General features: G+C 43.3%; 1 protein-coding gene across 1 annotated transcript; it reads right to left on the bottom strand.

The window, feature by feature from the left end:
• Window positions 1–2098: 2098 nt before the first annotated feature.
• Window positions 2099–5328, bottom strand: p2ry1 (purinergic receptor P2Y1). Its single transcript, XM_035623798.2, has 2 exons — window positions 4941–5328; window positions 2099–4630 (listed from the first exon to the last, which is right to left on the bottom strand). Exons 1-2 carry the CDS (start codon window positions 4975–4977, stop codon window positions 3540–3542), a joined length of 1128 nt encoding a protein of 375 aa, XP_035479691.1. The 5' UTR covers window positions 4978–5328; the 3' UTR covers window positions 2099–3539.
• Between the last annotated feature and the right edge of the window lie 10321 nt (window positions 5329–15649).

A 15649-nucleotide genomic window follows, 5' to 3' on the forward strand; every position in this document is an offset into this window, starting at 1 on the left:
TCCTTTGCTTTTGTATTTTACTTTTTCTTGACTGTGTTGTTGCCCTGGTGTTTGTTGCTATCCATATCGGCCCTGCAGAATCTTATCTGTGATGTGTACCGATAAATGCGCACAAACGTGCTTGTTAGCATTGTGGGGCGTGCAGCGACAGCCTGAATCAGCTCACAAGTATTTTGCCTGTCAGTGATGTGCGAGCTCTTCTTACCTGGCCGGCACAGTGTTTGGGCTGAGTCCAGGTCCTCTTGTCACGAGTAGGCTGCCGGTTGGTGCAGGTGTGTTAAACGGCAACATTTATGTTTCGACATTTTGAAAAAAAAGATCACACAAACGTTCAACTTATGTCAGCAGGGACTGAGATTACCATATAAGTGCAACGACGAGTCACTGAACAAAATATTTTTCCTACATGTTTACTCAACTGCTGCAGGCGGAAAACTTGCTTGTGTGGCGTCTTCTGAAAAACTGCAGTGCTTTTTACAAACAGACACCACATTGCATAACTGTTAGACTGTTAATCTATATGTCAAGTGCAAAAAGCATGCACGAGTGTAACTTATTATGACATCAGAATGTACCATAGGGGTTCAGGATGCTGCATATGTGGTATGATATTGCTATGATACGGCAACAACGATGGGATTTCTGTCCAGTATGGGAGTTTACAGTGTCTCATTTGTTTTTTTTCCCGACACTCGGGGTCACATGGTGTCAAGGGATGCACTCGAATTTGCAGCTCAACGACACCACTGTCATCGCATAATTAATTGTATCAGGGGTCGTTCACCAAGGACCACACACTGACATTTTGATTAGTTTTGGGGGGGTTTGTGTGGTTAGCGGTAGTTTTGGACTCAGGCAGACACTCGAGCCCCTGTGATGGATGTGGTTGTCTCAGCTCGTACTGTAAATCTCCAAGAACAAAGCTCAGTATTTTAGTTTAGCCGCCCTGTGATTAAACTGCCCCCCGCCCCTACCCCCCACCCCCCTCTTCCTCTGGATCGACACACAAACAAACTTTGTTCTCCACAACTGCCATTACTTCTCACATTCATCTCTTCCCTCTGTTCTCCTTCGTGTCTGCTATTCAAATAGTCTTCCCCTGAATATACAGTGAAGAGAAAAAAAGAGATTTAGTATAAAGAGACGTGAGAGAGAAAAAGAGGTGAAAGGTGGCCGAGGAGGGAGGGAGGGAGGAGATACTGGCATGCATCCCAACTTTCTGCAAGTCAAGATTTGACACACTGGCACAAAAGCACTGACGCTGGCTTCAGATATGGTGCTGGCTGAATCCAGTCTCACGTTCGTCGAATCACGCGTACACAGGGCACAGAGGATTTATATCCCACGAGTAGAGAAAACAGATATAAATATGTATTAGTATGCCTGTGTTGCATACGCATGTCACAGTGGCTGCATCTCACAACACAACAACAAACAGAAATAACAGCTTAAAGAGCCACCTAGTCGAATAAGGTCTCCATTGCCTCCGGGCTCTACAACACAGAGACACACCGACACACCGACATTTGCCAAAGCCAGCTATGCCGTTTGCACGTTAAAGTCAGGAAATCAAAAGCCGTTTGTATTCCCGGGCGGTGTTTGGAGGGAGAGGGCCGGTCAGCTTCCTGTGCCCACAACACCCTCGGGTCCTGGCGACAGCCTCACACCCCTGTCTGCACCAATAACACCGCACCATTGTGACGGACACAAAGGCTGTCTTAGGATTAGCCAGGAGAAAAAGGTGCCACTTTTTATTCCTCCCTCGTCCGCTCACTTCCTCCTGGCTGTGCTGAAAAAGAAAGTTAACAGGGGGGCGCGCGCACACACACACACACACACACACACACACACACACACACACACACACACACACACACACACACACACACACACACACAGAGAGAGAGAGAGAGAGAGAGAGAGAGAGAGGAGGGGCAAGGCAGCGAGAGACAAAACTCTGCACAAAAGGCTCCAAAGCCAGCGGTGTTTGTTCACTCCCAACCGTGCACACATGAACACGGTGACATAAATTCTACAAATCAGAGAGAGAAAAAAAATACCCACAGTAGAATTACGTGAGTCTCATCACATTGCCGGGCGTGTTATAAATATAAAAGTTTATTGACAAAGATACACGTGGCCCCAGATTTCCTGTACAGGCGATTCACTTCCTTTTCTTGACAACCTTTGACCACATTACAGATTTACAAATGTATTAGTAGAGACATCAAACATCTATGTAGTCCGGAGTGAATATATATATATATATATATATATATATATATATAAATATGTGTGTGTGTGTGTGTGTAGAGAGAGATAGAGAGAAATAGCTCCAGGTTCAATTCTCCAGAATGACTACAACAGATTCAAAATAATGGTTATCTACCAAAGCACAAACACAGTGCAGTATTTCCTTTGAGGTATCTCATATGAACAAAAAAACTCTTCAATACTGATGGAGTCAAAAAGCAGGTGTGTGTGTGTGTGTGTGTGTGTGTGTGTGTGTGTCTCTTTTGTTCATTTATAAGCTAATAATCCCTGTGCAGTTGAGAAGTTAGAACCTGCCGTGGTTAGTCAGTGTCTCAGTGATGGGATGTCATATTGGACTTGTGCACTAAAGGTTTTAGTGATACCGACTTGAGCAAAACAGTTAACAACACTGACTCAACTGGAACGTCACAACATTCTGTACAGTGCACCTCAGAAAAACACACGCTCATTGCAGTAAATGTACACAACAATACTACGCGTATTATTTTCTGTTGTTTCGCTTTTTTTTTCCAGTATAGGGAACAAACAGGTTAACAAGGACAGAAAGGCTGTGGTTCCGTAGCCACTGCAGACCTTAACCTCAGAGCTGTCAAAAGTCAGTAATGGATGGAGAAAGAAATGAAGAGTGATAGGCAGCCCTCTGCGCAGAGAGTCCCTGGTCATAGTGCATTACAATGTCTGCATGGACACAACCATGCAGCAACCTCCGGTTCAGTGCATTCACTTTTTTTTTTTTTTTTTTCTTCTGGTAAAAGCCATCCCAGGTACATTTCCTTTACGGCAAATTCCCATCTGCTTAATAGCTATTGATTAAGCATAAACTCGGAGAAGGCGCTATCCATTCTCAGTACAATTTTTTTTTAATTTTCCTGAACAAATTGATGCACAGGACGTCATTGCCCGTAGGGAAACCTATTTTCCCCTTTCCCGCCTTATCATGATGTTCATTTTGTTGACATGACGTGAACGCAACAGTAACGACGCAATAAGAACGGCGAGTAATGGCTCTAACATTTAGAGTACGATATGTGTACAGAACAATACAGTACTATAGGTCATCAACATCGACAGGCTGCAAGCAAGCGATGGTTATCACAGGGTTAATGGACTATTCATCCTACAGTTCTATAAAAACACCGGCCGATAGATTCTCCATACAGCCTTCAGTCCAGACAGTGCATTCACTAATTCAATACCAAGTCCATCAGGTTTTCTAAAGTCAATCAGGATCCTCAGCCTGTACTAGACACTCGGGACCAGTCCTATCACTGCCTCCGGTCCCCATTCTCCACATACTCAGCCAGGCTGTTGAGCGCCGTCTCCTCGCTCTTAGACTGCAGGACGGTGTCCCCCTTCCTGGAGTTCTTTTTAGTGGCCCGCGACAGCTTCCTCCTGAAGGTGTCTCCTGCAAGGAAGTAAAGAATAGGATCCACACAGCTGTTTAGGCTGGCCAGCCCCCGTGTCACCTGGTAGGTGGCGTAGACGCGGTTGTTAAACTCGCACATGTCAGGGCCCTGGAAGTACAGCCTGGCCCTCATGTTGAGGTTCTTCATCACATGGAAAGGCATGTAGGAGACAGCGAAGACCGCGAGCACGATGATAACCAGGTGGATTGATTTCTGCCGCAGGGGCGCGTTGTTCATATCATTGTAGATTAACGCTTTGACAATCATGCCGTAGCAACAGAATATGATAATAAATGGGATGCAAAACCCAAACACAGTCAAAGTCATGCTGTAGATGAAATAACCGGGTAACTCATCCTCAGTTGTGGTGTCATAACAAGTGGTGGCATTGCGCTTCAAGCCGGTCCTGGAATAATACAGGATGGGGGAGATAGCTATGACGACCACCACCCACACCAGCGTGCTGGTGATAACTGCATTTTTCTTCTTCAGTCGACCCAGAGACTTGAGCGGGTGCACCACGCCGGTGTACCTGTGAACACTGATGCAGGTCAGAAACAGAATACTCCCATAGAGATTCACGTGGAATATGAAGCGCTGCAGGCGGCACAGCACATCCCCGAATATCCAGTCTGTTTTGTTGAAGTAGTAGAAGATGAGGAAGGGCAGGGAGAGGACGTAGCAGAAGTCAGCCAGAGCCAGGTTGAACATGTAGACGGAGATGCTGCTCCAGGGTCTCATGTGGCACACGAACATCCAAATAGCCAGGCTGTTGCCCACCAGCCCCGTGACGAAGACCATAATGTAAACAGTGGGCAGGTAGTAGAACTGGAAGCCCGTCTTGGTGAGGGAACATCCTCTTGTGTGGTTGTGGAGATCCGTGACATTCAGCAGGGAGGTGAAGTTCAAGTCTGTGGTCATGGTGTCAGGGGCAGAGGAGGGTGCTGATACTGCAGGGGGGTGGACAAATGAAGGCATGTCAATGCTTCACTCTTTCATCAGGTATTTCTCATGCAATCATGGACACAGGACGACATTAGATTGGTGCGCACGGGTGTACGCAACCGCCTGGTTTCGATTTAAATGACGTTTGCTTTCTAAAGCGGTTGTTCACATGCAGACGTTCAAGCCCCCAAACTTCATTTTGCCGAACGCACAAGGCAACAAACAAACTGGGGGCGCGCGCGCGCGCACACACACACACACACACACACACACACTCCGACGCACGACGCACGATGAACGCATTACCACACTCACCGCTGACACAGATTGATATCCCACATTCCTGAAGCATTCACAGCCGAGAAGGTTTCAGTCAACACGCGGGTGGGGCGTCGCGAGCTGTCAGGTGTCTTCATTCACCTCCTAACACTGTTGGAAGTGCTCTTTAAGTGGCGATATCCTTCGGCTTTGCGCTCGCTCTTGCGCTGGACCCAAAAGAAAAAGAAAAAAAAAAGTCCTGCGTCGGTTAGTCATGAGAGGCGACGGTTCCCCACAGCAGCGGCGGAGGGACGCAGCAGGGACAGCTGCAGGCTCTGGCACGACAGGCAGGAATTGCAAACAGGCTCCGCGCAGCGAGAGGAGGCTCGTTACGCGTGGGGAGGGGAGGTGCGCGCCACAGGGAAACACAGCTTCCCGTCTCCAAACGCGCTCTTTTCTGTTCCTCCCTCCTCCCATTGGACCCTTGACGGATCTGACCTGCCTGCACGGGCGGGTTATTGGGGAGGAAATATGAATGATCACCTTCCTAGTCCTGGTTATCAAGAGTTAAGATGATTAGGGGGAGTTAAAAAGAGAAAAAAATCCCAACGGTTTCATTTGGCACCCTTGTCTAACCGCGGCAAAATCTAAGATTTATGTTGTGTAGATTTGCGCAAGACAATGACAATATTAGGCTAAAGATGCACAGATTTTTCAGAAGCCAAAATGTGCATTGATAACAATACTGCTGCTTTTCATTTGAAATGCTTATCATCAGGCCACAGAACACAGTGCAAGGAGGAATTCATACTGCAGCGTAGTTGGACCAACAACTCATACAATCATCATTTATCGACTGAATTGGAAGAGGACAACGCTTAATGGACCACAGCGATATATCATGGATAGGAATTTGTCATTGCATCTAATTTAGCATGAAACATCCTTCCACAATTAGCCCCTGTCAGCGGACATTGATTGAAACGGAAATGAGAAGGTTAGACGAGGCAGAAACATTTATAAAAAGATAAAAAAATAAATAACATTAAAATGTCTGTGTTGTGCGACAAGATGATCATTTTGTGTCTCCTGAAAGGCGGAGGCGGACAGCTGGATGTGTGCGACATCCGCCAAGGACAAAGCAGGCACTGGCAGGGACACAAGAGAGGATGGTGGAGAATAGAGAAGCGAACGGCCACTGAGTGAGAGAGCCAAAGGTTAAATTAATTATGCTGTGATGCCAAACATCTTCAAAATGGTGAGAGTGGAGTGAACCAGAGCCGTAGCAATAATCTAATGGATGCTATTAATGACAGAGGATAAATATCCTCCGTAAACTTGGTAGATGTGCATTATAGTCCATCAGAGGATATGAGCTTAAGCGTGGTGTGGTGGCCTTGTGTAGCCATGATCTATATATTCAGGGGGGTTTTATATATATATATATAAAAAGAAGAATAAATATTACAGGGAAGCAAAAAATAGATATAATGAATGACATATATAAGTTTTAAGTTTTCATAATTTCATATATTTGGAAGTAAATTATGAGAAAATCGGGATAGTGTTCAATTACAAGATATGTAACTTTTTCCAATAAATTGTAGTCATTTCTCTGGAGACCAACAACTTATAAACTCTACAAAACCACTTCCTCTCTGCTCTCTTCCCACCACATTGGATTAACTGTTGCATACTCTCTTGTAGAAAAGCAACTAATAATAATTTTTGATGTGACACTAAATCAGTTAAATCTAGTGAAAGTTGCCGCAATAAACTAGATTGTCTAGAAATTATCAATTCATATATCATTTAATTTGTCGCTATGTGGCAAACAATACACAAATCCCAGGTACATCAACTGTGTACCTGTACCTTCCCCCTATAAATGTCACATCATTAATATATGACAAATTTACAGTATCACTGTAAATAGCCTACCGTGTCAAGTCAAGCCGTTCTTCTTCCACGGCAATTTGGCAACTCACAGCGGGTACATAATCAATTCAAGATATCTAACATACACCCGTGAAGCCAGAGAGAGTGATGGAATATGCCATTTGTGGTTAATCCTGGCTGTGCACTGCAACCACAGCGAATGTGCAGCGGTTGGCACCGAGGCCGACAACATGCTCAAAACAAATTTCTGCAGGCATTTTGATCGCTCAAACTCGTCCCTGAAACATGCTGGAGAGCAAGTTTGACTTCTGACGTTTAGAGTGCATCTGCTCATTCAGTCATTTCCTTGTCAAATGGCCCACTTTGCTGTCTTAAAGGACAGAAGTTAAATGAAACGCATCACTTTGATAATCAAAGTCTCAAGGCAGGGTGGGCAGAGGTAAGAAATGCTCCATGCATGTGCCATCACATTTCCTGCCAAGGAGCCTTTCCTATTTGGCTCTGACCTCCATTTTCTGCCCCAGACTCTAACCGGAATGGAGACATATTGGACACGGCTGGACGTGCACCGTGAGGTTAATTTAAATGTATTAAGCAGCGACATTTGTGAGGTCAGTGCGCCTCAACCTGTGAGAGGAGCTGCTGCGGCAAGTTAATGTTTCTCCTACATTTCTAAACCACATTTTATAGTGATTGTAACTTTGACTCAAAGTCGCCCAAATGAAAAAGAATTGTGTACTAGGTTTTCTGTGCTTACCGGAGTTGATACACCGTAGATATCAGTCAAATTAGTGGGCATGACCCACTAATAATAAAGTTGTGGAGTGGATCTGGATAAACGAGCATATTCCATAGACTGTATGCATGGCAGATTCATTATGTTTTTTTCTTCACTTTAACATGGTGGGATGGGGCATTGGCCTCTCTAGGCACCCTTTAGCGTTATGCCATGCATGCCTGGTAAACAGGTGAGTTAAATAATGGAGTCAAAAGAAGATAGTCAACTTCTGTGTGCTGTCAGGGGTTTATTGAGAAAGCAAAGGTTATTCAAAGATCACGTAAAACCAACATCTTCGTACTGAAGCTGAGGCTGCAACCACCATTGACAAAAGTTAAAGCACAAACAACTGAGACAATTAACAAACAGATGAATTTTTATAGAGGGGAAGGACAATCAAACAAGGACGAGCACAAGTATCCAATCTGATTCCCTAATTAGAAACCTTGCAACGACAGCCATACAAATAAAGCTTTAATGTATGAGCATTAAAATGGACCCTTGCCCACTTGAGTAATCTCAGCTACAGTGGTCTGGTTTAACAAGTAGATGGTGTTGCTGAATTTAAAAAAAATGGTCTACTGAGTGAGTTTGCTGACTCTGTTACATTTAATCCTTATTAACTGTCACTTGCTGTTCATAAAAAAGAATGGCGCTCAGGAGAGTACATACCTGTGCCAAGGCCCAACAGTCCCCTTTAATTTAATCAAGGGCGCACAAAATGCACTCAAAATATGCCTGATTTTTTTTCCCATTCATGCATTATTCCCTGGGAAATAGGTGAAAAGGTCAAATAAACAAAGACACAAAAACACCCATATATTGCAATGTTAAAGTGGAAAAAAAATATCCTGGATCCGCCCCTTTCTCCAGATGTGCACCAAGATATATTGTTGCGTAATCCTGCTGACAAACAAACAAACATAACCTCGTTGGTGGAGGTCAAAAATGAAGACAATTACCAAACCAATTGCATCAATGTATATTGAGTTAAAATAACACAGCAACGCTGGTTGGAACAGTGATGCATGTTGCACATTATTTTTGGGGAAAGTTTGCCTGATTTCCATTTACTCTGCTCACACTGTCAAAGACTTTAGTGAGTCATGTGTTCCCAGTCGGAACCAATCCATGTCAGCGGGAGCAGCGTTGCCCTGCACATGCTCCCAGGTGTGAAGTTAGATAAGGGTAAAGTTGAAATTACCTTCTGCAGCACCTATACCCTCGCTCAGTTTAGCGCATGGATCAGCGCCTTCCAGGCCAAAACATCCTAACCACCGCTACATTTGGTCTTCAGTGTGTAAAACGCATTAAAAGAATGTGCCGAGATGCGTGGCATTGCTGCAGACAGTTCAAAACAGATCATTGCTCGAGAGATGCAGCTGGAAATACGTGAGAACAAAGGCTTTAACAAGCCCACTGGGTCCTTATGTTTCTCAGCTGCACCAGTGATTGTAGCCCCATTCGCCAAAAGTCTATAAACCGATTGGACGTAATAACGCTTCTCTTCATGTCCCAGACGTTATCAAAATGACAAGTAAAGAGCACAGGAGCGAAGTTCTTTTTGTCTCAGTCTCTGACCTGTATTACTTTACTTCCTGCTTCGCTGGCTCCTCTGACAACCCAATCACCATCAGAGTCGGGACGGCAAACATTGTTTCCTGCTTATGTCATCCCCATTAATAGTGGTTGGACCGGGTCTCTGCAGCAAAAACTCAGATCCGAGGCAGCATTAGCATCCTTAGACCAGCATGCACCTGTCTCATTAGGAAATTATAATTTGAAAAATTTGTGGATCTGGGGGAAATTTATTTTCCTCCATCGCATGTAGACCCCGTTTCATTTAATTTATTCTCCTTGATTGTTTCTGTCCTTTCATTGAACTCTTTGTTTTCTTTGTCCGCTTTTGTGCTCAGTTTATCTGGATTTTTTATTTTCAATTCACAGCCTTCTTTATTAAATTTTTTTTCATCCATTTCCATGCTCGTCACATCCACACAGGAAGACCACCACACACAACACACACATTGTGACGAGCATCTCCACTGGTACCGATTTCTCTTATCAGCCGTCGCACAGACGAGGTTGGAAAATAATTCATTCTTCATCTGCCTTACATTTTCTTACCCTCTGCACCACTCAATTCCGTTTCATTTGAAACCCCTCTATTACTTTATCGTGCTTTCCCTTCAATTCATCCTTGTATGTTTTAAAATGAACATCCACATCCCTTACCCTCTCCCTTGAATTAACGCCCGCAGAGGTGAGTATGTGCTTAAAATTCACCCACACGGAAATTTTCCGGAGCCTCTATTCTCTCGTGCTCGTTCAGTGTTTCTAGCCTAAACACCCATTACTGCTGTCCTTCTATACTCAGGCACTAGGAAAGCAAAACATTTGGCAACATTTCCACTCATCAGCATGTCTGATAGCCTGGCTGACTCTTTCCCTGTGGAACTCTTGCTGTAATGACACTCCATGGCTCACTAACAGCCATGGCGCCAAACACAGCGCGATCACAGTGTGTCAGCTTTCAAATATCTAATTCAGTTGTATTAATGCGCGTCAAATCAAAACATGCATCATCTCAAGACCTTACATAGTGAGGCCAAGACCTTAGAAACCCAACACCACCATGAGCAAGCACTTGATGGAGAAGAGGGAAGAGGGGAGACCTGGTACAGCTGTATAAACTATAGTGTTCAAACAATATCTCACTGGTTGTTATAGCCATGATGGTAATTGTGATACTTACAGATATGATAGTGTTACCAATAACAGCAGCAATGATAGAGACACCAATCATAACAACAATAATATAATTGTAATAATAATAATAGCAATAACAACAACAACAGCAATAAATTAATTAAAACCACGCACACACACACACACACACACACACACACACACACACACACACACACATTGTTTTCCAGGCAGCGAGGCAACGGTGGCATCAAGCATCTCAGAATAGAACTGCTGAGGTTTCAGAAGGTGCAACCTGATGAGAATTTGGAGCAGACTAATGGAGCCATGTGGACATGTACACCATTTGAAAAAAAATAAAAATAAAAAATAGAAGACATCCACACTGGCATTAAAATAAACAGCCTGGGCTGCTTTTGTAGTGATGAGTCATCGTAAGAGGAACCAATTCAAAATTCTTCCGTTGGATTTCTGTTTTCTGAAGTTCAGTATTTGCCAAATTAATGCTGACAATAATAATAACTACAATATGAACATTTGCACATTTTTGGGACTTTTCATGTACGTTTAGGCAGTGAAAACTGAAATATCCCAATATTAGTTTAAAGCTCCAAGCAGCTTTGATCGGGGCCCTCGCACAAATACGCATCATTTTCGGGCAGGTAGGTTAAGTGCCTCAAATTAGCGATTTATTTGCTGAATGATATTAATAATTCACTCAATTACAATAAGTCCTCACTCTGACTTTGTCAGTGGAGCTCGGGTCCTAATAATGTAGAAGGGGCTGAAATGAGAAAAAAATGTCAGTGTTGTGATTGTATTAGGGAGCAGCAGTGTAGCAGGGCTCGTGTTCACATTGACAATCTTGCATATTAGGAATCAAAGCATAATATTTATAATATCATATAATTAACCAGTGAAATATGGTTGAAAACAAACCTTGCAGGGTGAATAAACATAAGATGAGGGCCTAACTTTGATGATGGGTTTACTTCACACATAAATTCCCTCCACTCACTGTGTGTTTATTCTACCAGACATCTGATATCCATCTCACCATTAGTTTCAATATACGACTACTCTGTAATCATGGGAAGAAACAGTTTACTTAAAGCTGCTTGACTCAATATTCGTTATATCAACAACAGATTGCACCGCTGCTTGTGTGAGAAAAGGTTCACTGGTACTGACAAACCCACAACTCAATCACCCAGCTCCGCAGATCACATCAGCTTTCACGGGGCATTTTGGCATCTTTCAGCTCACTGCTCGTTTTATGGCAATTCTGCTGTCATGTCGCACTCTGATGATCAATTTCATTAGCATCATTGCCTGCTGCAGAGGGCAAGCCTCTAAGACCCTGTACGCACCAAACAGCCAACAGAGTAAGCAACAAGCCAGCAGACAAAGTGGAGCGTTCATCTGCTAAAGAGCCAGATAGTAAGTGGCGATCAAAACACAAAAGGAGGCTCGATGTCAGACTTTTGCCTGGTGACCGGAGACACTACGATAAAGAAATTCTAATGTTTTACTGTATCTGCTGAATCTGTAAACAGGCAACGGTTGAGTTCAAGTCATCAAAAAATAAGAAAAGAATATTAACTCAATCAAAGATACACTGGAAGAATTTGGGAGGACTTGTACAAACTGGTAAACACATCACCACAGCCACCTTGAAAAGCTTCCCCTGACATTCATGACATCTCAAGTTCCGTATTCTCCTGCTCTGCTTTCTGCCCGAGATCCGGCATTCACACCGGAGGGACCTTAAAAGAAAGGTCAGTTGAGCTAGGTGCACACTTTAGTTTTCAGTTCACACACACACACACACACACACACACACACACACACACACAAAGGTCAGCTGCTCCCCAGGGCTCCTCTGACTGCAACTGTGATCAACAGGCTAAACCTTCTGACCAGCCCCATGTGCAGCCTGTGCTCCACCTACTCTCTTTCTATCTCTCGCCCTTCTCTCTGCCTACCTATCAATCTATCTGCATCTCTAAAATCTGATATCTGCCTACATAATGGCAAGGTGCCATTTAATCTTGCTGGTCCATGTCGGACAACTGACTTTTTCTATAATCACCTTTTTTTGTGCCAACTCTATAAATGACGCTGATCAATAAATGTTGGATTGAAAATACTGCTGATTAGTCCAGTTTGGTGATTTGCACATACCCACTGCAGTTGGTCAATGACCAGTGTTTTTTTCCACCAAGGACATGTAGCACTTATAAAGTGAGAATGTTTTGGAATAATAATAATATAAAGAGAGTAGGGCTAGTTTTGGACTCTGGGAGCTGACTGAGGATTAATGAAACACAAAACAGAACTGTGGTTACCGGTATTGTATTGAAACACTAGAAGTTAATCAAGGAAACATTTACAAAAGAAAAAAGATAAATATACACAAGTTGCTGCTAGTATTTAGTAACTTAATTCTTTTATGGGGCACGTTTAATTCTTGCTCATCAATCCTCCTCAATTTACTGTCCATCAGTCAATATTCGCAATGATTTCAATAAATCAAAACCAAGATTTCCATTAATATGCTTTCCCATAAACTTCACACTTCTGTGTTTGACATGTTTGAAGGTGTGTGGATAATGTTGGTGAGAGTTGAGGAAATCTGGTGAACAAGGCTAGTGAGTGTCTAACGGTGTGATCCTACCACACCATGGGACTGGGGCAGCCTATCTTTGGGTTTTCCTTGGAGATGAGTTCCAAAAGTGTTCAAGGTTTTTCCTTCAGCTTCAGCTCGACATCTTCATTGCTCCAACAATAAAAGCCTGACCTGTTTAGGTCGACAGGCACATTTTCCATGAGCCTTTAATAATCAGGAGATTTCCTCGGGGTAAAGGCAATACCAAGTTCCACATCTTAATGTTCATCATCATGGCTCACCAGAGTTCATCCAAACGACTGTTGAACAATGGTGGAGGCATGGCACGGATTGTTAGCATTGCTACATCAGCAGGGGTGCTACAAGGTCCAGTGAAGTTCCATTCACCAACATCCAGATGCAACAGAGGTTTCTAAATTCAATCCCCAAAGTTGGTTGAGAGGGCTTCAACTGCTAGGTGAGATCCTTCAGTATAGTGTTTGCTCTTTCCACAGGACGTGAGGCAGATGCAAGGTGGAGAAAGGTGATTGGCTCAGGTGCGGCTCAGGTGTTTTGATTGACAGACGACAGATCGGAGCGTCAACTATGGTGGGACAGCCATGAACTATTCCAGATTGAATGAAAATGAACTAGGATGATCATCTCCACAACTTTTGTTGGTACTTTCCTTTTCATGAGTTTGCCTTTCACATGTGACTAATGCAGTAGTAGATTGTCTGAGGCGGGTTCATTTCACTTCACCATTAGAGATGCACACTTTCTCTAGCTCTATCTGCAGATTGTCTCGGGAATGAGGACAAAGCCGTTTTTGATGAATGAATGGCTTTAAAGTCTGTTGCTTTTTGTCTACAAGAGAACCACCCTACCTAGAAGATTGTGAAGAGATTCTGGATGAGTGACGGGATCACTTAATCAGTTTATTATTTTAAGGGAGCACACAATGACTGACAAGAAACATAATGCAATTGGAACAAATTTCATTCTGTTCTGAAAAATCCTTGGCTCTACAAATAATTTTTCCATATGAGATGCCCATGAGTACAATAGATGAGGTACGTTGAGCACAACATGCTTCCTATGTCTTGAGAGGGAAATGTTTAATTTGTCCAATCATCATTTTTCATCATTCAAAAATGGTCTTGAATCTGCCAGAGGGCTCCCGTCTGCCAGATTGAAATATTTCGAAAAGGAATCGTTGTATCGTGTTCTCCAGTCCGTTTACCCAGCAGAACAAAGGTTTCAAGTGAGATAACAAAACAAGCACACTTTTAAAACTCAGGTTGCAACAACGAAGCCATAAAGACAGACTGAAATTTCCCCCTCAACAGAATTTATGTTTTATACGAGGGGGTCAAATAACAAAACATTGCCGAAGTGGAGAGTGTTAAAAGTCAAATGTGATGAATGTGCAGGGATGAATGGAGGCAATTTGAGAGGAGAGAGGTTGTCTAATGGAGAGGGTTCTCCATCATTTGTTACCCTGGCAGCTGGAAACAAGGATGCTGCTATGGAGATGCTTAAAGCAAAGTGGGGGTGAAAGAGTAGGGGCTAATGGCACACATTAGCGTAAAGCTCTTTGCATGGCAATATAGTGGCGCTACTGCTGACTTATAGACAGGCCTGGTGAGACATACAGGATGTACATTACATGATATATTTGTTTACAGGAGAGGCCCACATCGATCTACACTACATTCTGTAGAATTCCTACAGAACTGCATAATCTGTTAATAAAACAGATGTATGACTTCCGTTGTTTAAACCAAGATAAACATTTGCCTGTGGTAGTACTTAGTGGGAAGTAACAAGCTCCAATTTCTGTGGGTGTGCAAGTACTTTGGTGAAATATCCTACTCTGCGTGGAAGGCAAGAAATTAGTAAACAATTGGCGCTGTCTGAATGCTCATGCATCTCAGGGCATGAACATTATCGTCTGTGAACGATAATCAGAATGGGTTCTGCTCTGATTCATTAAATCCTTAATGGAATAAAGCCAGTTGATGAAAGCCGTTGCTGACAAATGGAAGGAGGCGGTGCAAAGAAAGGAAGAAACTGTCAAACTTTTCCCATTAGGCAACTAAGTCACCGTAAAATTGCTGAACATTCAGGGTTGAAAGTGGGCAAGGTCGTGCACGTCACGAGCAATTTGACAAGGTGGAAAATGACGCATGGTGTTGGTGTATTTGAGACAGAGCACCAAACATGAGCAGTAATTCATTTCTTAGAATATCAGCTGGTGTGTCAACTAGCATGTATGAACATAAGGCACAAAGTGGCTTACTCACTGTGTCACTCTCGCACACACAGTCACTGACGTGCATCAACGCGTGCGTACCAATAGCTTCTCCTCAAGAAATGCACAAAACAGATATCACACACACTTCAAAGCTTTGACTCACTCCAATGTTTAATTTCATTTTCATTCTCTTAATTCATTAATTTAATGCACTCCACAGCCATGTCGCACATCTTAATTATAAAAAGCTCACATGAAGTCAGTTTTCCAATGCAAGGAAGTCCCTAAAAAATAAAAGGATCTCTCCTTGTCAGACTGGTGCACAATGACAGGAGAGGGCGACTTAAAAACATTAAGGGGCCGCACATAGTGAGAAGGGAGATGTGACAACGGGAAGCATTAGTGACAGACAGAGGGACCAAAGGGTGAATAGATAAAAGAGAGAGAGAGAGAGGATGAGGGAAGGGCGATGAATATAAAGCACAGAACAGAGGCAAAACTGACAGATATGAAAA

The sequence above is a fragment of the Scophthalmus maximus genome, chromosome 11 (genome assembly GCF_022379125.1).
Source record: "Scophthalmus maximus strain ysfricsl-2021 chromosome 11, ASM2237912v1, whole genome shotgun sequence".
NCBI lineage: Eukaryota > Metazoa > Chordata > Actinopteri > Pleuronectiformes > Scophthalmidae > Scophthalmus > Scophthalmus maximus.

Excerpts from the sequence above, each read along its gene's own strand:
- p2ry1 (XM_035623798.2), bottom strand. The coding sequence starts at position 4,977 with ATGCTTCAGGAATGTGGGATATCAATCTGTGTCAGCG. Across the intron at positions 4,631-4,940 it reads GATATCAATCTGTGTCAGCG|TATCAGCACCCTCCTCTGCC; the intron begins GTGAGTGTGGTA and ends ACCCCCCTGCAG.